This window comes from Symphalangus syndactylus, chromosome 2, assembly GCF_028878055.3.
Source record: "Symphalangus syndactylus isolate Jambi chromosome 2, NHGRI_mSymSyn1-v2.1_pri, whole genome shotgun sequence".
NCBI lineage: Eukaryota > Metazoa > Chordata > Mammalia > Primates > Hylobatidae > Symphalangus > Symphalangus syndactylus.
In genome coordinates this window covers 35,143,181-35,163,659 of record NC_072424.2, presented here as the reverse complement: position 1 = coordinate 35,163,659, position 20,479 = coordinate 35,143,181, and the positions used below count along the sequence as shown (strand labels likewise).

General features: G+C 46.3%; 1 protein-coding gene across 5 annotated transcripts in view; it reads left to right on the top strand.

Annotated features, from left to right (window-relative positions):
- PDCD11 (programmed cell death 11) overlaps window positions 1–20,479 on the top strand; it is a 53,908-nt gene that overhangs the window by 27,020 nt on the left and 6,409 nt on the right. For 4 of the 5 annotated variants that reach the window (XM_055250063.2, XM_055250056.2, XM_063626963.1 and 1 more), the window contains exons 18-30: window positions 694–843; window positions 1,545–1,660; window positions 2,997–3,538; window positions 5,545–5,607; window positions 10,300–10,405; window positions 12,103–12,192; window positions 12,403–12,505; window positions 12,934–13,111; window positions 16,824–16,880; window positions 17,494–17,616; window positions 18,553–18,675; window positions 19,098–19,389; window positions 19,542–19,658. In XM_055250063.2, the coding sequence (XP_055106038.2) occupies window positions 694–843; window positions 1,545–1,660; window positions 2,997–3,538; window positions 5,545–5,607; window positions 10,300–10,405; window positions 12,103–12,192; window positions 12,403–12,505; window positions 12,934–13,111; window positions 16,824–16,880; window positions 17,494–17,616; window positions 18,553–18,675; window positions 19,098–19,389; window positions 19,542–19,658 (2,060 nt within the window). The remainder of the gene's footprint in view (window positions 1–693; window positions 844–1,544; window positions 1,661–2,996; window positions 3,539–5,544; window positions 5,608–10,299; window positions 10,406–12,102; window positions 12,193–12,402; window positions 12,506–12,933; window positions 13,112–16,823; window positions 16,881–17,493; window positions 17,617–18,552; window positions 18,676–19,097; window positions 19,390–19,541; window positions 19,659–20,479) is intronic. The other variant, XM_063626956.1, reaches the window with a different exon arrangement.

The window sequence follows — 20,479 nt, the reverse complement described above, 5'->3', positions numbered from 1 at the left end:
TCTCGAACTGCTGACATCAAGTGATCCACCCGCCCTGGCCTCCCAAAGTGCTGGGATTACAGGTGTGAGCCACTGCGCCCGGCCAAAGTGCACAGTTATTATGTGTGCAGCTCAATAAATGTTTATATTACACCCCTTTAAGATAAAGGTCATTGCGAGCATCCTAGATGTCCCCTTCTCCCCACTGCCAGTCCAGAGTCAAAATTTCCCTTAGTTCTGTGGCTTTATATTTGCATTTGTTGTGAATTCACTTGCCTTTTCACCTTTCATTCCTTTGTTCAGCAGATGAAATGGAACTGGGACCTGCCAGGCTTTGTGAGGGGTTATTATTCTGACCCTCTTAGACTTTGAACCATTGTGTGGGGTTGTTGTAACTTTAATGGAATTTCATAGCAGGAGGCTTGAGAGGGGACAGTGAAAATTCAGAAACCAAAGGAAAGCCTGTCTTCCTGGTATTTGTTGGCTACTCCCATGAATTATGGTCAGGTAGGATTATTAGCAAGGGGCTTAGGTCTGTCTGCTTGTGACAAGAGTTTTCATGGATACTGAACATTTTTGCAAAAAGTGATTTTACCTTGTCAGTGGTTCCAGTGCTTCACTGTCCTCCGTTGTGATAGCACACTGCCAGAGGAAAAGAACAGTGAGAGCGTTGTTTCATGGTACTAATCCGTGTTTCCCTTGGGTCTCTGGCAGACTCTGTGTTGATCCAGACGCTGGCTGAGATGACCCCAGGAATGTTCCTTGACCTAGTGGTGCAGGAGGTGTTGGAAGATGGCTCTGTGGTATTCAGTGGGGGTCCAGTGCCTGACCTGGTCCTGAGAGCCAGCAGATACCATCGCGCAGGTGAGTGCTTCTGTCTTACCCATTGTGGTTGGTGGGAGGACCCTTTGCCCATTGCTCCCTCTCCTGGATATAGTGGCTCACGCTTGTAATCCCAGCACTTTGGGAGGCCGAGGCGGGCGGATCACGAGGTCAGGAGATCGAGACCATGGTGAAACCCCGTCTCTACTAAAAATACAAAAAATTAGCCGGGCGTGGTGGCGGGCGCCTGTAGTCCCAGCTACTCGGAGAGGCTGAGGCAGGAGAATGGCGTGAACCCAGGAGGCGGAGCTTGCAGTGAGCCGAGATCGCGCCACTGCACTCCAGCCTGGGCGACAGAGCGAGACTCTGTCTCGAAAAAAAAAAAAAAAAAAAAAAAAAAAAAAAAAAAAGAATTTCTAAATACTTAGGGTAGATGAGTTGATTCGGTAGAGATTTTTGGCGTGCCTATCTTGTGTGAATGCAAAGGCTTAGGTATGAATCCTTTAATTGTTACAATTGGGTAAATCTAGATTTTTATATATTAGGTTACATAAATTAAGGCCTACCTGAACTTGAACTATGGGAGATAGACCTTTGATTTCCCTAATTATGACCCGTATGGACCCAGGACATGTGTCCTCTTTGCTTTTTTGGATCTAAAGGGTAGCAACTACATGTGAGAGGTGCTGCTCTCCCTTCACCCTGTTCCAGAAGGATAATCACACTGTGGTTCTGCACTGCAGGGCAGGAGGTGGAATCTGGGCAGAAAAAGAAGGTTGTAATCTTAAATGTTGATCTTTTGAAGTTGGAAGTGCACGTTTCCCTTCACCAGGACTTGGTGAATAGAAAAGCTAAAAAGGTAAGCTTGCTCCTGACTTCCATTTCCATGGTTTCACATGATGCACCCTTCAACCCCACTCCAGTTCAGGGATTCCAACTCAGATTCCTGTAGCAAGGGTAGCCCTATGTGTGGATGGATCCAGGACACCCCCAGTTTAGACCTCTTGTCCTGGTGTGGTTCATAGTGCTGACTTCTGTTCTGGTTCCGGTGATAAGTTACATGGGCACTCCCATGTCTTTAGGGCCAGACAGATAAATAGTGTGCAGGAGTGGAGCTGGCTATGTGGGTAGGGAGTGGCTGGCCTGGGACTCTGACGAGCTGGAGAGTGCATGCCCAGCCCGCGTGGGGCTGAGACTGTTCAGTCCCGCCCAGTTGTTGCCGGATGGGAATCTGGGGCTACTGCTGCTAAATGTTTGATTTTTAAGAGAAGGCAGAATTTGGATTTTTATTTGAAATAAGAGCTGAAAATGTTGGAAACTTATTTTTTTTTAAAACATCCCATGAGCCAAACAGCATGTCTGTGGGCAGTTCAGACCTCCAGGCTGTGCATCCACAGCCTCGCCTGCCTTGTCTTCTGGACACTTTTGTGTGACATAAGAATGGGTTTGAGGGAAAAATTATTATTTTTCTCTGGGTGATGAATATATTTGGTTATTGTCTAAAGCACTTAGTAGGCACCTAGTTGCATAGAGTATGGTGCAGTATAGATATAATCCTTAATTTCTAGTTGCTTACAATGTTAAGAGTTTAGGACAGACAGAGAGAGAATGGAAAGCAGTACTAACTTCTCATTCAGTTTTCTAGCAGGACCCTGTACTATTTTATCACCTAAGGGAAGCTCGGGCATACAAGAGCATGAACACAATTTGGATTTTGAGGAAAGAGAGGCTAGGTGCCTTGCACACAATAAGCTCTCAGTAATGACTCTTATTCATTGCTTGGGTGGAAGAGTGATTAAATTGGGGGTGGGGGAGCTGCAGGACAGAGTCAGGAACCACAGTGTCTCTAAGCTGAGAGAGCTGTTAGAGGTTGCAAGGCTGTACATCAGAATTATCTCAATAACTTGTAAAATTCAGATTTACTAGATCTAGGATAGGGTCTTGCAATTTAAATTCAAAGCAAAACAAAAAACCAAGCCAAGGTAATTCAGAGGCAGCCCCATGAGTTTAGTGTACAGGAGAGGAAAGCTAGGTCCAGGGAGTGAAGGCTAATCTGTTCCAGCTCAGACCAGCCTTGGGTTCCCTAGCCTTGGAACCCCAGAGGGTTTCCTCAGCCACACCCTGCCTAGTGGTGCCATGAGTGAGTGACCATGCTGTGTAAGGAAAACAGGGATGGTGGCTTTTCTCTCTTCTAGCTGAGGAAAGGCAGCGAACACCAGGCGATTGTGCAGCACTTGGAGAAGTCCTTTGCCATTGCCTCCTTGGTAGAGACTGGCCACCTGGCAGCTTTCTCACTGTCCTCTCACCTCAACGACACCTTCCGCTTTGACTCAGAGAAATTGCAGGTGGGACAGGGTGTCTCCCTAACCCTCAAGACCACAGAACCAGGAGTGACTGGCCTTCTTTTGGCTGTGGAGGGGCCGGCTGCCAAGAGGACCATGAGGCCGACCCGGAAGGACTCTGAGACAGTTGATGAGGATGAAGAAGTGGATCCAGCTCTGACTGTAGGGACCATAAAGAAGCACACCCTCTCCATTGGGGACATGGTCACAGGGACTGTCAAGTCCATTAAGCCCACCCATGTGGTTGTGACTCTGGAAGATGGCATCATTGGCTGTATCCATGCCTCCCACATTCTAGATGATGTTCCAGAGGGCACCTCTCCTACTACCAAGCTGAAGGTTGGGAAGACGGTCACTGCCCGAGTGATTGGTGGGCGAGACATGAAGACATTCAAGTATGGAGGCTCTGGGGGGTGGGCTGGCTTCGAGGGAGATTGTTGTTGTTGTGGGAGGACTGGGAAAGTAGGTGGGCTCCAGAAAGTTGCATGTAAGTCAGATTCTCTTTTAGTTAACAAAAGGCATTCACCAAAGAATTATTTTGCATGATTCTTTTTTTTCTTTTTTTTTGAGACGGAGTCTCGCTCTGTCGCCCAGGCTGAAGGGCAGTGGTGTGATCTCGCCTCACTGCAAGCTCCGCCTCCCGGGTTCACACCATTCTCCTGCCTCAGCTTCCCAAGTAGCTGGGACTACAGGCACCTGCCACCACGCCCAGCTAACTTTTTGTGTTTTTTTTTTTTCTTTTTTTTTTTTGAGACAGGGTCTCGTTCTGTGGCCAGACTGGAGTACAGTGGCGATCTTGGCTCGCTGCGACCTCCAACACTCCCAGGTTCAAGCGATTCTCCTGCCTCAGCCTCCCGAATAGCTGGGATTACAGGTGCCTGCCACCATGCCCTGCCAATTTTTTTTTTATTTTTAGTAGAGACGGGGTTTCACCTTGTTGGCCAGGATGGTCTCGATCTCCTGACCTTGTGATTTGCCCACCTCCACCTCCCAAAGTGCTGGGATTACAGTGCATGATTCTTTTTAAAAATATGGAATATATGGCGTGGTTGTTAAGAACATGGGTTTGGAGTCAGACCTGGGTTTGAATTCTAGATTAACTGTGACCATGTGGCAGTAGCTACTTAACTCCAAATTTTATTTTCTTCATTTGTAATGTGAGAGTCATGGTAGCGACTACCTTGTGGGGCCATGGTGAAGACTGAAAGAGAGAATGTGTAGTCTGTTCTTTGCCTAGTGGGTTGCCTGCCTCAGGTACTGCGCTGTATACCTCAGTTACTGCGCCGTATACGTCTGCAGTTGTCATAATCCATTCTCCACCGCCCACTTTAATTATCCTCATTTACTTTAAAGCTAGTGCCACATGTTAGTGTAGCAGAAATTCTTGCTATAACAAGAACAGCAAAAAAAGAATTCAAAGTCTGGCCGATAATTTGCATATTAATTTCAGTAGCTAACTGTGGGGTCTTCCGTAAGTCATTTATCCTCTAAATAAAGACCTCAGTTTCCTTATTTTTAGAACAAAAGAATTGGAGTATATAGACTGTAAGGAAAATTGTTTTCAGGATCTGATATGACAATCCTAAAAGATCAGGCCAGGCACGGTGGCTCACTCCTGTAATTCCAGCACTTTGGGAGGCTGAGGCAGGTGGATCACCTGAGGTCAGGAGTTCAAGACCAGCCTGGCCAATATGGTGAAATCCCGTCTACAGAAAAAACAAAAATTAGCCGGGCACAGTGCCTGTAGTCCCAGCTACTCGGGAGGCTGAGGCAAGAGAATCACTTGAACTCAGGAGGCAGAGGTTGCAGTGAGCTGAGATCGTGCCATTGCACTCCAGCCTGGGCAAGAGAGTGAGACTCCATTTCAAAAAAAAAAAAATCAGATGAGGCTGGGAGTAGTAGCTGAACCCTGTAATCCCAGCACTTTGGGAGGATGAGGGAGGTGGAAAACTTGAGCCCAGGAGTTCAAGATCTGCCTGGGCAACATGGTAAGACCCCATCTCTACAAAAAATAAAAATAAAAATAAAAATTAGCTGGGCATGGTGGCATACACCTGTAGTCCCAGGTGTACTTGGCAGGCTGAGCTGGGAGGATTGCTTGAGCCCAGGAGATTGAGGCTACAGTGAGCCATGATTGCGCCACTGCATTCCAGCTTGGGTGACAGAGTGAGACCTTGTCCCAGAAAAAAAAAAAAATTAGATGAGCCTGCTCCTTACTATTAACTGCAAAGGTTGGGAATGGAAACCTTCAGCCTGACACATCTGCCTTCAGTAGTGGTGTGACAGTGGAAAAGGGTGCTTTTGTGAGCTTGGTTTGGTGGAGAGTAGGGAGAAATCCTGACCTACAGATTACTGTGTTACAGAGATGAAGAGAAATGATTCAGCTTATTTGTTTCTCCAGGTATCTCCCAATAAGTCACCCCAGATTTGTTCGAACCATCCCGGAGCTGAGTGTTCGGCCAAGGTGAGGGGGACATTAGCAGCACTGTCTTATGGAAGGAGCACTGGGCTTTGGAATTAGGAATCTCGAGTTCAAATCTTGATTTTACCAGTGTTAGGATTTATTTTTGCCTTTCTCTGTCCAAGTTTTCTTGTTTCTCTAGTGGGGATATTTGGTTCTCCTAGGGCTAGAGGGATCATATGAAAATTAATGCAGAAGCTGTGTACAGGTTTTAAGTATCAATTTAAAGCCTGGTTTCAGTTCTGTTTGTCAGCATGTCACAAAAAGAAACATTTTTGCTCTCAACCCAATTTTCTATAACTCAGTAATTCCCTAAATAAGCAACATGTATCCAAGGATACTTGTTATTTCAACCTGGACGACTGGGTGGTGGGCTGGAGGCTGAGCTGGAATTTCGGGTCATGCTGGGGTAGATTCTGAAGAGAAGAGTGTTCCATGAGATCCTCTGTGGGGAGGAGAACGAGGAGGTCTCTCAAAGAACCCAGCCTCTCAGATTGATAGACCCTTAGTGAATGAAGCTAGATGCGTATGACCTTAATTAAGAAAGGCTCTGTGGCTCAGTCCTGGGATCCATCCAGGTTGTAAATCTTAATGCACCTAGAGATTTACAGAATGGTCTCCGAAGTAACTTCCAGAGCTGGGCACAGTGGCTCACGCCTGTAATCCCAGCACTTTTGGAGGCTGAGGCAGGTGAATCACTTGAGGTCAGGAGTTCCAGACTAGCCTGACCAACATGGTGAAACCCCGTCTTTGCTAAAAATACAAAATTAGCCGGGTGTGGTGGCGGACGCCTGTAATCTTAGCTACTTGGAAGGCTGAGGCAGGAGAATCGCTTGAATTTGGGAGACGGAGGTTGGAGTGAGTCAAAATCTCGACATTGTGCTTCAGCCTGGGCAACAAGAGCGAAAGCCGTCTCAAAATAAAAAAAAAAAACCACAAAGGAAATATTCCTGGCACATTGAGTTTCAGATGCTAATAACACTTTTGGAACTTCAAAGTAAGCCGTAAACTAAAGTTTCAGAATAATAAGATTTGGGGGATGAGTTACATTCCTATTTGTTAACTCTGTGGTTTCTTAGTTTTATAGATTTTGATTGTGTTTACCCTCCAGTCTTTGTTGGAAAAGTGAAGAAACCTCTTCATATTAATGGTTTCAGCCTGCAGTATCTTCACCTCTGACATGTGATGTCTTGTTTTAATTAAACCCTTAATTAGGGTTGAAGTTAAGTAGTTTATTCAAACTAAGGGTAGATATCTTAATTTAACAGATACACAGGGGATGAGTCAGTGAACTCTGTGGGAACACTGAGATCCTAAATGGTTTTTGATTCTAGGAGTACTGAGGAACCCCTCATTAACACTGCTGGTGTTGGAAGACTATGGTATGAGCCAGAGTGGGGTACTTGGCTGTAGCAGAGTGGGCCACATCAGGAATTGAGTGGATTTGTTAAGGAGGTGGGAGATGTAGAGTTATAATAACAGATAGACAGATGGCCAGACACACTCCCAGACAGATGGCCAGACATCTTCCACTTCCTCCATGGACCTTTGTTGTACTGTGACTTGTTGTGATCTCAAGGCTCTTGAGAAACAGTGATATTTCTCATGCTTATGTTTTAAAATAAATATTTTGAAGTCAGGATGAAAAACATTTAACTGACAGTTTTGACTGAACGGAGGAATTGTAGCTGTATTTTTATTCCTCATTTCATATGGGGATCTTGTTCACAAAGAGAATGCTGTCTGAGGGGCACTCAAGGTTAAGCTTCATCTTACCTGGTTACTCCTCTGGAGGGCTGAGAGGAAAGAGGAAAGGCCATTCAGGTGTCTTAAAAGGTGTCTCTGGCATTCCTGTTAGCCAGTGAGTTTTCTCATAGGTCCCCATTCAGTACTGACAACCCTTCTTTTTTGGGGGATTGCTCTTTTTGGAGAGGAAGTTTCAAATCACTTCGGGAAAAGAACAAAGGATAACGCATATCCGCATATATGGTGGGTTTGGTTTGGTTTGGTTTAAATAACAGAAATTTCTTTTCTCACAATTTTGGAGGCTAGAAGTCTGAGATCAAGGTGTTGACAGGTTTTGTTTCTTCTAAGGCCTCTCTCCCTGGCTTACAGATGGCCGTCTTCTCCCCATGTCTTCACATGGTCTTCCTTTTATATGTATCTGTCCTCATCTCTCATTTTAAAAAATTACAGTAATTTTTTAAATTACTATAACACATACATTTACCCTCAACAATTTTCAGGTATACATTACCTGAAACAACATGCATTGTTAACTAAATGCATGTTGTACAGCAAATCTCTAGTTTTTCGTCTTGCGTGACTGAAACTATACCTATTGAACAGCAACTCTGCTTCTCCCTCTCTTCCGCCCCTGGCAACCACCATTTCCCCTTCCGTCTCAGTGAATTTGACTATTCTAGGTACCTCACTCATATAAATGGAACACATACAGTATGCGTCCTTTTGTGATGGGCTTATTTCACTTAGTGTAATGTCTTCAAGGTTTATCCATTTTGCAGCATGTGTCAGAATGTCCTGTCTTTTCTTTTTTCTTTTTTGAGACAGGATCTTGCTCTGTCACCCAGGCTGAAGTGCAGTGGCGTGATCATGGCTGACTACAGCCTTGACCTTCTGGGCTCAAGTGATCCCCCTCCCTCAGCCCCCTGAGTAGCTAGGGCTACAGGCATGCACCAACATGCCTAGCTAATTTTTGTATTTTTTTTTGTAAAGACTGGGTTTTGCCTTGTTGCCCAGGCTGGTCTCAAACTTCTGAGCTCAGGCAATCTGCCTGCCTTGGCCTCCCAAAGTGCTGGGATTACAGGCATGAGCCACTGTGTCTGGCATATCCAGTCTTTTCAAGGCTGAATAATATTGCATTGTAGGTATATGCCACATTTTGTTTATCCACTCATTGGTCAACGGACATTTAGGTTGCGTGTGCCTTTTGGCTATTGTGAATAGTGCTGCATTGAACATGAGTGTGCAAATACCTCTTTGTGATCCTGATTTCAGTTCTTTTGAGTATATACCTATAAGTGGGATCAGTGGATTGTATGGTAATTGTTTTTAATATTTTGCCATATTGTTTTCCATAATTGCTGTACCATTTTACATTCTTATCAACTGTGCACAAAGGTTTCTGTTTCTCTACATCCTCGCCAACACTCGTTATTTTCTGTTTTGTTTTTTTGTTTTTTGTTTTTTTTTTTAATAGTGGCCATCCTAACGGGTGTAAGGTGATATCTCATTGTCCCTTTAATTTGCTTTTTGTGATAATTGGTGATGTTGAGCATCTTTTCATTTACTTCTTGGCCACTGGTATATCTTCTTTGGAGAAATGTCTATTCAAGTCCTTTCTCTCTTTTTTTTTTTTTTTGAGATGGAGTTTTTCTTATTGCCCAGGCTAGAGTGCAATGGCACAATCTCAGCTGACTGCAATCTCTACCTCCTGGGTTCAAGTGGTTCTCCTACCTCAGCCTCCCGAGTAGCTGGGATTACAGGCGCCCACCACCACACCCAGCTAATTTTTTTGTATTTTTAGTAGAGACGGGGTTTCATCATGTTGGCCAGCCTGTTCTCAAACTCCTGACCTTAGGTGATCCACCCGCCTTGGCCTCCCAAAGTGCTGGGGCAATTCTTACTTTACTAGATAGGAAAGTTCCCATTTTCTACATTTGGGAGCACTTGCTATTATATTTTACAAATTTACTAACATTACTTGTACCAGTTTAGTTCATTTGGGCTTGTAAATTATTTGAATTGGTAAGTAGGGGTGGCAGTTCTGTGATTCCTTTGAGGTGATTGTGGACTGATAACTTTCAGGCTACATCCCTTTGTGGCTTTTCTGAGAAGAAAAAAGAAAATCAAAGGCTGAATGCTATGGCTGACATCCATAGTCTGCACTTTGGGAGGCCAAGGCCGGTGGATCACTTGAGGTCAGGAGTTCGAGACCAGCCTGGCCAACATGGTGAAACCTTGTCTCTACTAAAAATACAAAGAAATTTTCTGGGTGTGGTGGCGGGTGCCTGTAATCTCAGTTACTTGGGAGGCTGAGACATGAGAATCACTTGAACCTGGGGGGTGGAAGTTGCAGTGACCCGAGATTGTGCCACTGCACTCCAGCCTGGGTGACAAAGCAAGACTCTATCTCAAAAAAAAAGAAAAAAAAAATTACTTGAATAGATGAATGCTCATTTTATTAAAAAAAAATCAAGAAAATGCTAATGGAAGGGTAGCATAGGGCAGAGAGCCCTGGGTTTTGAGTCAGAGGCCCCGACTTTAACTCCTGGTTCAATAGCATAAAATGGGCTTAATATTTCCCCTGCTGAACTCACACAGTTGTCAAATTCAGTGAGAGAGAATTTTTGAATGCAGTTTTGCAAACTAAAGCAACAGCCAAAGTATTATGAAAGAAGTAAAACAATTTTGTTTCCTGAGTTTATAAAGGCTAATGTGGGCTACCTGCTTTAAAAGCAGCTTGTTCATAAGTAGATGAATGAAATGGAAAAGATTAGCCTCGGGCCAGTATTGTGGACATTCCCCTTTGAGGAGAGAAACAAGGCCTTGGAGGGTGGGTATGAGTAGGGGATTCCCGTACAGTCAATCCGTGGCCACTTGGGAGAGATGGTTTCAAACTCGAAGTCTTATTCAGAGGTGGGTTTACTGTTTACATTTCCTTTCTGCAAACAGTGAGCTGGAGGATGGCCACACTGCTCTTAACACTCACTCTGTTAGCCCCATGGAGAAGATTAAACAGTATCAGGCCGGCCAGACTGTTACTTGCTTCTTAAAGAAGGTAAGTAGTTTTGCCACTCAGCAATGAGATGTCATTCTTCTTTCAGAAAAAAGGTCATGACATTGGAGAGAAAAGCCATTAGCGGAGAAAGGCATTTGAGTCTGTGCTACCATGCTGGGTTTGTGGGAGATAGTACATGGCCTCTGCCACTAGAGAACTTCTGGTCTAATTAGGGAGCTAAAATATGGCTTACACACAATTAGCAAGCAGCTCATAATTCAGTGTTGATAGGTTAATTGTAGAAATGAAAGGTAAAATATAGGGCAAGATTTAGAATATAAATGTATATAATTTGGATTTTAGATTCATGCTTTTCATGAAGTTCAGGTGCACTGTAAAACACGTGAAATTGGGTGCCAGATTATGTGTTCCAACCCCAACTGGAACAGGAGTTCAAAAAGGAAAGAAAGCAGCCTGTACTGGTTGAAACATATAGAAGAGGCAGCTGGATTGGGTTTGACCTTGAAGAATAACACCTCTCCATTGTTGCCAGATTCCTCTTCGATGAGCATCTTTGAGCATGATCGTCACTGATGCTTGATCCCTTCAGTTACCTGTTGTCTATAGACATTCATACACCCCAGATGCCTTAGCGTGGCAGATAAGGCTCTTCATAATCTGACCTTCCGTGCACCTTGTGTGGCAGTCATTCTGAAAAGCTTCTCTGTCTTTTTCCCTTCCTGTCTTTATTCGTGCCGGTTTCTACATCTGGAGTACCTTCTATTCCAGTTGCCTACTGCCCATCAAGGTTCGGCACAGATAACCTTCCCTCGTTACTAGTTCCTATAGCATGTTGTACTTCCTACATGTTGCTTGCTGTTGTAGTTATTTGCACACTGATTTGACTTGCTGCTTGTAGGCTGTAATCTCCTTGAAGGCAGGCCCTGGCTTTTATTTATCATTATGATGCCATGTGCATAGTAGCTGCTTGATAAATGATTTGTTAAGTTGACTTGAAAATTGGAGTACGTATTTATGGCCAGGCTTGGTGGTTCACACCTGTAATCCCAGCACTTTGGGAGGCCGAGGTGGGCGGATCCCTGCAGGTCAGGAGTTCGAGACCAGCCTGGCCAATATGGTGAAACCCCATCTCTACTAAAAATACAAAAAATTAGCCGGGCCTGGGGCACGCGCCTGTAATCTCAGCTACCCCGGAGGCTGAGGCAGGAGAATCACTGGAACCCGGGAGGTGGAGATTGCAGTGAGCCGAGATTGCCGCCACACACTCCGGCCTAGGAGACAGAGCGAGACTCTGTCTCAAAAGAGAAAATTGGAGTGCGTATTTAGGGCAAGACACTGCATAAACAGTGAAGGATCCAAATCCAAATTGGTTTAGAAATCAAAAATTGGCCTCTGGAGATGGTTAACAATCACTGGGCACAGCTGAGCTTGGAGGAGGCTACAGAGGTCTGTGGGATTGGTTCTCCAGTTTGAGGACATCTCTGGAGTCTCTTTTGCCTCCTGGTCAGCTGAGACCCTGGGAAGATGCACATTCTGCTAGGCTGGTAAAGGCTCTGAGCTGGAGTCTGAGGGAAGCTGGTGAGAAGTGGAGGTTGGGCAAGGGCAGTGGGATGGAGGGGTGGATTCCTGTCTCTTGGAAAAGTGTACTGGGGCCCTTTCCACCTGGTGGTTTTAGGAAAGTTTTAATGGCGGGAAACCTTGTATTTGCCCTACTCTGGTTCCTTTTCTTCCCTCAGTACAATGTGGTGAAGAAATGGCTTGAGGTGGAGATTGCCCCAGACATCCGGGGGAGAATTCCCTTATTGCTCACTTCTCTGAGCTTCAAGGTCAGTGTGCTTGAGATCTCTGGAGAGGGGACCCAAGCTCCCTAAGCTTGGCTCAGTGTCTGGTGTGTGGGTTTACAGTGGATTTGAGGAACCTTGTTATTTATTTAAGGGTTGGTTTGGGAGATACTTGCTTTGGAGACTTAAATGCTATGGTTTTGGATAAATGACAGCCTTTCTTCAAGCATCACAGGAGTTTTCTTATCCTTCCAGGTTCTGAAGCATCCAGATAAGAAGTTCCGGGTTGGCCAGGCCCTGAGGGCCACTGTTGTTGGCCCAGATTCCTCCAAGGCCTTCTTATGTCTGTCCCTCATAGGTGTGAGAATGAAACAGTGCCTGGTTGGGGAAGGGAAGTGGCGGGAAGGGGTGGCATGGGTTTTCAGCTGTTGCTCAAGTTGGAGGACCCCTTCAGTATTGGAATCCTCAGAAAGCCTGGTGTGGGACCTTCTTGGAACAGTTTTTCTCTTGGGCTTTGCTCTGGCCCAGTTATTCTGCCACTCTCTGAGTTACCTTTACTTACACAGGTGTTTTTCTTGAGTCCCTGGGAAAGAGTTGTCCACCACTTGGCCCTGGGGTTCTTGGCTACATTGCAGGGTGATCTCAGTCTAGATGGTTCTGGATCACTCAGCCCGGATACCCCAAGTCTGGGCAGTCTCTACCTTCCCCAGCCTGTGTGTGGCTGGCATTCCCGCTCCTCCCTTAGCTCATTTCCTCTTCCCTGAATCAGGTTGATTCTTCCACCAGGTCCTCATAAGCTTGAGGAAGGGGAAGTGGCCATGGGCCGAGTGGTGAAGGTGACTCCCAATGAGGGGCTGACCGTCTCCTTCCCCTTTGGGAAGATAGGAACAGCCAGTATATTTCACATGAGTGACTCCTACTCTGAGACTCCCCTGGAAGACTTCGTCCCCCAGAAGGTTGTCAGGTAAGCGAAGTGTTCTTCCTCTTTTCACCTGTCTGTGGAATTGGTGTATTTAAAAAAAAAGTTGTAGTAATACATGACTTTTTATCAGAAAAAAACAGGTGTATGAAATAGAAAATGAAAATTTCTGTAACCCCTCTGTTTCTCTACCACTTTTTGCCATTATGTACTTTGACGTCTGTCTTTCTAGATGTTAATGCATATATATAGTTTTTCTTTATATAAATAATAGAATATCATTTGATACACTGTTTTTTTCTCATAGCAGTTTCTCATGGATTTTTTTCCTTTTCCATGCTAATATATCAAAATCTATTTTGTCCTTTTACCTTATTTTATTTATTTATTTATTTATTTTTTTATTTTTTGAGACGGAGTCTCACTCTGTCACCCTGGCTGGAGAGCAGTGGCGCGATCTCGGCTCATTGCAAGCTCTGCCTCCCGGGTTCAAGCCATTCTCCTGCTTCAGCCTCCCGAGTAGCTGGGACTACAGGCACCCGCCACCATGCCCTGCTAATTTCTTGTATTTTTAGTAGAGACGGGATTTCACCGTGTTAGCCAGGATAGTCTCGATCTCCTGACCACGTGATCCTCCCGCCTCGGCCTCCCAAAGTGCTGGGATTACAGGCGTGAGTCACCAAGCCTGGCCTCTTTTACCTTATTTTAAAACGTTTGTTTAGTATTCTGGGTTTTTTTTTTTTTTTTGAGACGGAGTCTCGCTCTGTCGCCCAGGCTGGAGTGCAGTGGCGCAATCTCTGCTCACTGCAAGCTCCGCCTCCCGGGTTCACGCCATTCTCCTGCCTCAGCCTCTCCGAGTAGCTGGGACTACAGGCGCCCGCCACCACGCCCGGCTAATTTTTTTGTATTTTTAGTAGAGACGGGGTTTCACCGTGGTCTCGATCCCCTGACCTCGTGATCCGCCCGCTTCGGCCTCCCAAAGTGCTGGGATTACAAGCGTGAGCCACCGCGCCCGGCCATATTCTGGGTTTTTTTAAATTGAAATTTATGTAACCAATTCTCTGTTGATAGACAGTACTTTTTTTTTGATAGACAATAATGTTGAAGTATCTTTGTACATATATTTGGGGTTTTTTTTTTTTTAATTGAGACAGAGTCTCGCTGGAATGCAGTGGTGTGAGACAGAGTCTGGAGTGCAGTGGCGTGAGACACAGCCCTTTTTTAACTGAGGCAGAGTCTGGCTGGAGTGCAGTGCACAGGCTGGAGTGCAGTGGCACGATCTCAGCTCACAGCAGTCTCCTTCTCCCAAGCTCAAGCAATTCTCCTGCCTCAGCCTCCCGAGTAGCTAGAATTATAGGTGTGTGCCATGACGCCTGGCTAATTTTTGTACTTTTAGTAGGGACTAGGTTTCGCCATGTCAGTCAGGTTGGTCTCGAACTCCTGACCTCAGGTGATCTGCCCACCCCGGCCTCCCAAAGTGGTGGGATTACAGGCGTGAGCCACGGTGCCTGGCCCTTTCGCATATATTTGCATACTAATACAGGTATGTTTGGTAAATAAATTCCTAGAAGTGAAATTGATGGGTTACATACCCTCCACAATGACTGTGCTAATTTATGTCCCCATTAACAGTAAATATGACTGTCCATTTCTCACACCACTATTGGCACTGGGTATTTTAAATTTGTATCTTAGCCATTGGTTCAGCAAAAATTGGTGTCTTGTTTTTTTCTTTACTTTTTTTTTTTTTTTTTTTGAGACAGAGTCTTGCTCTGTTGCCCAGGCTGGAGTGCAGTGGCACAATCTTGGCTCTGTTTTGTTTTGTTTTGTTTTGTTTTGAGACAGAGTCTTGCTCTGTTGCCCAGGCTGGAGTGCAGTGGCACAATCTTGGCTCACTGCAACCTCTGCCTCCTGGGTTCAAGCGATTATCGTGCCTCAGCCATCCAAGTACCTGGGATTACAGGCGTTGTGTCACCATGCTTGGTTAATTTTTCTGTTTTTAGTAGAGACAGGGTTTCACCATGTTGACCAGGCTGGTCTCAAGCTCCTGGGCTCAAGTGATCCACCTGCCTTGGCCTCTCAAAGTGAGCTCCCGCACCCAGCCAATTTGAGTTTTAAGACTGTTTTAATAGCCTGAATAAACTAAACTTGAGGAGACAGATTTCAGCTGCATCCAGTAGTCAGCTGACAGTAGAGTAGATGCCCTTGGAGGCAGAGACTAGAAAATGGTAACTGCCCTCTCCCGTCTCAGCTGTCCCAGCCACCAGCACCTACCTGCCTAAATTCTCAACCACTCAACCACTGCATGGCACAAACATGCCCAGGGTCTGGGAGAAGACAAAGAAGGAGTCCTAGAGACAACCAGGATCATCTCTGGTTTCTCTTGAGGCTTAGATAATGAGGTTGTGGTTTTAAATGTGTTTTATTTTGGCCAAACCTACGATAAATTACTTGCCTAAAGGTAGACGGTTCCTTGAGGTTCTGTCCAGCTCTGACAGCTGTGATGCCACGTTATCAAAGGCAGACATCTGTCGTGGGAAAATTTTGGACTGGATTTTTGCTGAGATCCTTTCTACCTCTAAGATTCTGCATATTATGGTTTTGGACTACTAACTGCCATTTTAGATGAAATATTTAGAGATGCAACCCTGCCGTCCTCCTGGAAGTGCTGACCCGCCTCCTCCGAATGCTCTTGTGTGTCTGCGGTAGTACCTAGCTGATCCCTTGGGCATGATCTCCTGGGGTTAGCGTGTCTCTCTGCTGAGATCAAACGTTCTCAGGATCTAACACAAAGCTGGTTCTTCTTTTAAGGACATACCGTATGCCTCTGTGAGACTTTCTTTTCTTCTTCCCTCCCTCCCTCCCCTTTCTTTCTTTCTCAGGGTCTTACTTAGTTGCCCAGGCTGGAGGGCAGTGGTGTGATCGCAGCTCACTGCCATCTCAAATTCTTGGTGCTCAAACAATCCTCTGTCCTCAGCCTCCCAAGTAGCTTGGACTACAGGTGTGTGCCACCACACCTGGCTTTTTAAAAAAATTTTTTTGTAGAGACAGGGTCTCGCGTTGCTACCCAGACTGGTCTTGAGCTCCTGGCTTCAAGCAGAGCACCTGGCTTCAAGCAGTTCTCCTGCCTTGGCCTCCCAAAGTGTTGAGATTACAGATGTGAGCCACTATACTTGGCCCCAACACTCTTGTTAGGTAAGAAGAGTAGGTAGTGTTATTTCTTTTTTCTTTCTTTTTTTTTTTTTTTGAGATGGAGTCTTGCTCTGTCACCCAGGCTGGAGTGCAGTGGTGTGATCTCAGCTCACTGCAACCTCCACCTCCTGGGTTCACGCCATTCTCCTGCCTCAGCCTCCCAAGTAGCTGGGACTACAGGTGCCCGCCACCACGCCCGGCTATTTTTTTTGTATTTTTAGTAGAGATGGGGTTTCACCGTGTTAGCCAGGATGGTCCCAATTTCCTGACCTCGTGGTCCGCCCACCTCAGTCTCCCAAAGTGCTGGGATTACAGGCGTGAGCCGCCGCGCCCGGCCCAGTAGTGTTATTTCTATTTAATAGACTAGTAAACTGAAGCCCACAGAGGTGATGTGACTTGTCCAGAGTCCCTCAGCAGGTTTTCAACAGAATGAAGAAACATGACTCAGAGTCTCCTGTCTCCTCACTTGTGCTTATTGGTCAGCCTGGAGGAGAGGAAGCTGAGACCCTTTGCTGTTCACAGATGCTGAAAATTGAGCGTTTCCTTCTCTTTTGCCTTCATTCAGGTGTTACATCCTGTCCACTGCAGACAACGTATTGACTTTGTCGCTGCGATCATCCAGGTGGGTTTCTGTGTTGTTGGAACAAGAAAGGAGGAAGACTCACTCAGGATCGAGGGGAGGCTACGTGTATCTGACACAGAATTTTGGGCTTCCCACCTTCTCTGCTCATCACTTTTTATCCTGAACCTCTTTTACCCAGAAAAGCTGAGGCTGTTCAGATTGCTGCAAGAATCCTGTCTGCTCAGGCTCTTGTTTTCCAGGGAAAGGGTCAGATATCCAGATATGGGTGTCCAAAGTTGCAGATGGTAGTCCTGGTGAGGGGAGATGCTTTAGCCTCCAGGGTTCCATTGTAGGGGTGAGCGTGCCATGTGTGGAGTTGGCTTGAGGTCAGCTTGCTCAATGGTTAGACATCAATGTTAATGAGACCAAGGCTTTAGGTTTGACCTCTCTGGCTTGGTCCGCCTCTCCCCATTTCTACATAGCTGGGCCTCAGGCACCTGCTTCTGGCCTGGCAAGATGTTAGGAGAGAGTAGAGTTGGGCTCTAGAGGTTATATCCTGCTGACAGGTCCAGAGTCATATTCTTATTTACTAAGTATGATGGTTGCAGGTGTATTGGGGGTGGCATGGACAGTGGAGGTTAAAGATGTGCATGTAAGCCTTTTATTCCTTTAGAACAAACCCGGAGACGAAAAGCAAAGTAGAAGATCCAGAGATTAACTCCATCCAGGACATTAAGGAAGGGCAGCTTCTGAGGGGCTACGTAGGGTCCATCCAGCCACATGGTGTGTTCTTTCGGTGAGTGAGTGGGGCTCTGCACCCGGACCCAAGTGCCTTCCTTGAGCCTGTTGCTCTGGGGTCCGCTGTGTTCCTCGGTCAACTTCTTCGATGGGAATATGAAGGGAGGAGAGTTTATGAGTCCCCACTCGTTTTTAAAATTCCAAGTTTTCTAATACTTTTAAAACAAGTGTTGAGTTATTAGTTATTTGGTGTTTTGGACAAAGAATATGGCATTTCTAATTTCTGTTCTAAATAAATCTGGGGCTGGGCGTGGTGGCTCACGCCTGGAATCCTAGCGCTTTGAGAGGCTGAGATGAGAGAATTGCTTTGAAGGCCGGGAGTTCAAGACCAGCCTGGGCAACAAAGCAAGACCCCCATGTCTCCAAAAAAAAAATTAAAAATTAACCAGGTGTGGTAGCATGAGCCTGTAGTCCCAGCTACTTGGAAGGCTGAGGCGGGAGGACTGCTTGAGCCCAGAAGTTCAAGGTTACAGTAAGCTATGATTGTGCCACTGCCCTCCAGCCTGGGAGGCAGTGATACCCTGTGTCTAAAAAAATTAAATTTAAATTAAAAAATACATAAATGTGGACGTTCTGTTTTAGTGTTTGATCATGATTTGTAAGTGTTCGTTCTGTGAAATCACCTCATGTTCACAAGCACCTGATACTGCAGCCTTCCCTGCCATGCTGTTTCTGCACTTTCGCCTAGCGGTTTGTGATTTATATATTGCGATGCCATGATGTGGAGTAAAAAATACCCTCAATCATATCTTCATTATGCTTGATGATGATTTCAAGTTTACAAAGCCCACTTCATCCTGCTGAATGCCAGGAACTTATGTCTGTCACAAATCCTCGTCACAACTTGAGTCCCTGTGACAGTGAAGTCCCGAGGCCTGGTTGGAATTCTGTTGTTGCATTTGTGACCACAGGACTCTTGCCTCTCTCCTTTCAGCCTTGGCCCCTCCGTTGTGGGTTTGGCTCGGTACTCCCATGTCTCCCAGCACAGCCCGTCCAAGAAAGCCCTTTATAACAAACACCTCCCCGAAGGGAAGCTGCTCACAGCCAGGGTCCTACGGTAGGTGCCTTCCCGTTCTCTCTCTCTCTGTGATGTGAACCAAACCCCTTTCTCCAGGAGCCCTGGGAGGAGATTTCAGGGTGAACTGTAAACATAATGGCTTGCGTAGTGGTGTTCAGATGAATAAAAGGCCTTTGTTTGGAACCTTCTCCCCCAGTGCCTGTGAAAACAGGTGGTAACTCATCTCTGCATAGCCCCTGTTGTTGGGGATGGTGGAGGGGGCACCACATCTACCCCCTGTATTTTTCTACTAAGCATGAAAAATTGTGCAAATCATTCTTGAGAATATTGAGTGGATTCCCAAGGCAGATGGGGCAGGGCCCAGAATCGTGGGCTGATCAGGAGGAAGAAGGCCTGTGCTGCCTGCGGTGCCCTCTGCTTTTTATGATGTCTTCACCTCCCCTTGTCTTGCTCTGTCATAGCCTTAACCACCAGAAGAACCTGGTAGAGCTGTCTTTCCTCCCCGGAGACACTGGGAAGCTGGACGTGCTTTCTGCTTCCCTGGAAGGACCACTTCCAAAGCAAGAGGAGAGGAAAACAGAGGCTGAGGAGAGAGACCAAAAAGGGGAAAAGAAAAATCAGAAAAGGAACGAGAAGAAGAACCAGAAGGGGCAGGAGGAGGTGGAGCTGCCCAGCAAGGAGAAGCAACAGCCGCAGAAGCCACAGGCGCAGAAGCGGGGCAGGCGGGAGCGCTGGGAGTCTGGGAGTGAGCAGGTGAGGTCCCGCGGAGGGCTGCAGCTGCCTACCCTCCTCCTGGAGGGACAGCCGCGAGGGCGTGGGGACAGGGCGCCCGGTGGGGCCGAGGGAAGGTGTCGCCTGGGGCTGCAGGAGGATGCTCCTAGGCATTCTCCCACCTGGCCTCTCAGGAAAGAGTGAGCAAGAAGCCAAAGAAAGCCGGCTCATCAGAGGAGGATGACAGCCTTGTGAACGTGTACTATCGGGAGGGAAAAGAGGAGGCAGAAGAGACGAATGTGCTGCCCAAGGTGAGGGTGACGTCGCGGGGAGGGGAAGGCTGCTCCAGGCGAGGGAAGAGCTGGGCCATCCTCTGCCTCATCCTCTTTTACTTCATTTCCTGTAAAATACGAAAGCAGGGGCTGTCAGTTGCCTCCATTGACCATCAGCTTCTTGAGGACAAGGGACCCTTTTTACCCAGAGCAGGCTACATAAAATAAATTCTAAGGAATATTTATTGGGTGGAACTGAATTAAATTAGGAGGCTGGGCAGATAAAGAGGCTGAGCCGTTCTGAGCCTGCATCCTCCAAAAGATGAGAATAGTAATACCTGGGCTGAGAGGACTGGGTATGGGACGGCTTATACCCGTCCGGGCAGTTCCTCCCTGCCACCCTCAGAATTATTGTCATATCTCTGTCCCAGCTCTACTGTTATTTTTATTTTTATTATTTTGAGACAGAGTCTCGCTCTGTCACCCAGGCTAGAGTGCAGTGGCGTGATCTTGGCTCACTGCAACCTGTGCCTCCCGGGTTCAAGCAATTCTCATGACTCAGCCTCCCGAGTAGCTGAGACTGCAAGTATGCACCACCATGCCTAGCTAATTTTTGTATTTTTAGTAGAGAGGGGGTTTCGCCATGTTGGCCGGGCTGGTCTCAAACTCCTGACTTTAAATGATTGGCCTGCCTCAGCTTCTTAAAGTGTTGGGGTTACAGGCGTGAGCCACCACGCCTGGCCTCTATGGTTATTTTATATACTGGTATGCATATGCATGTGTGTATGTGAAAATTTTGTTACCTAAATAAATGTATTTACAAAGAAAACTTTTATGTCACTGCTATAAAGTTTCCTCAG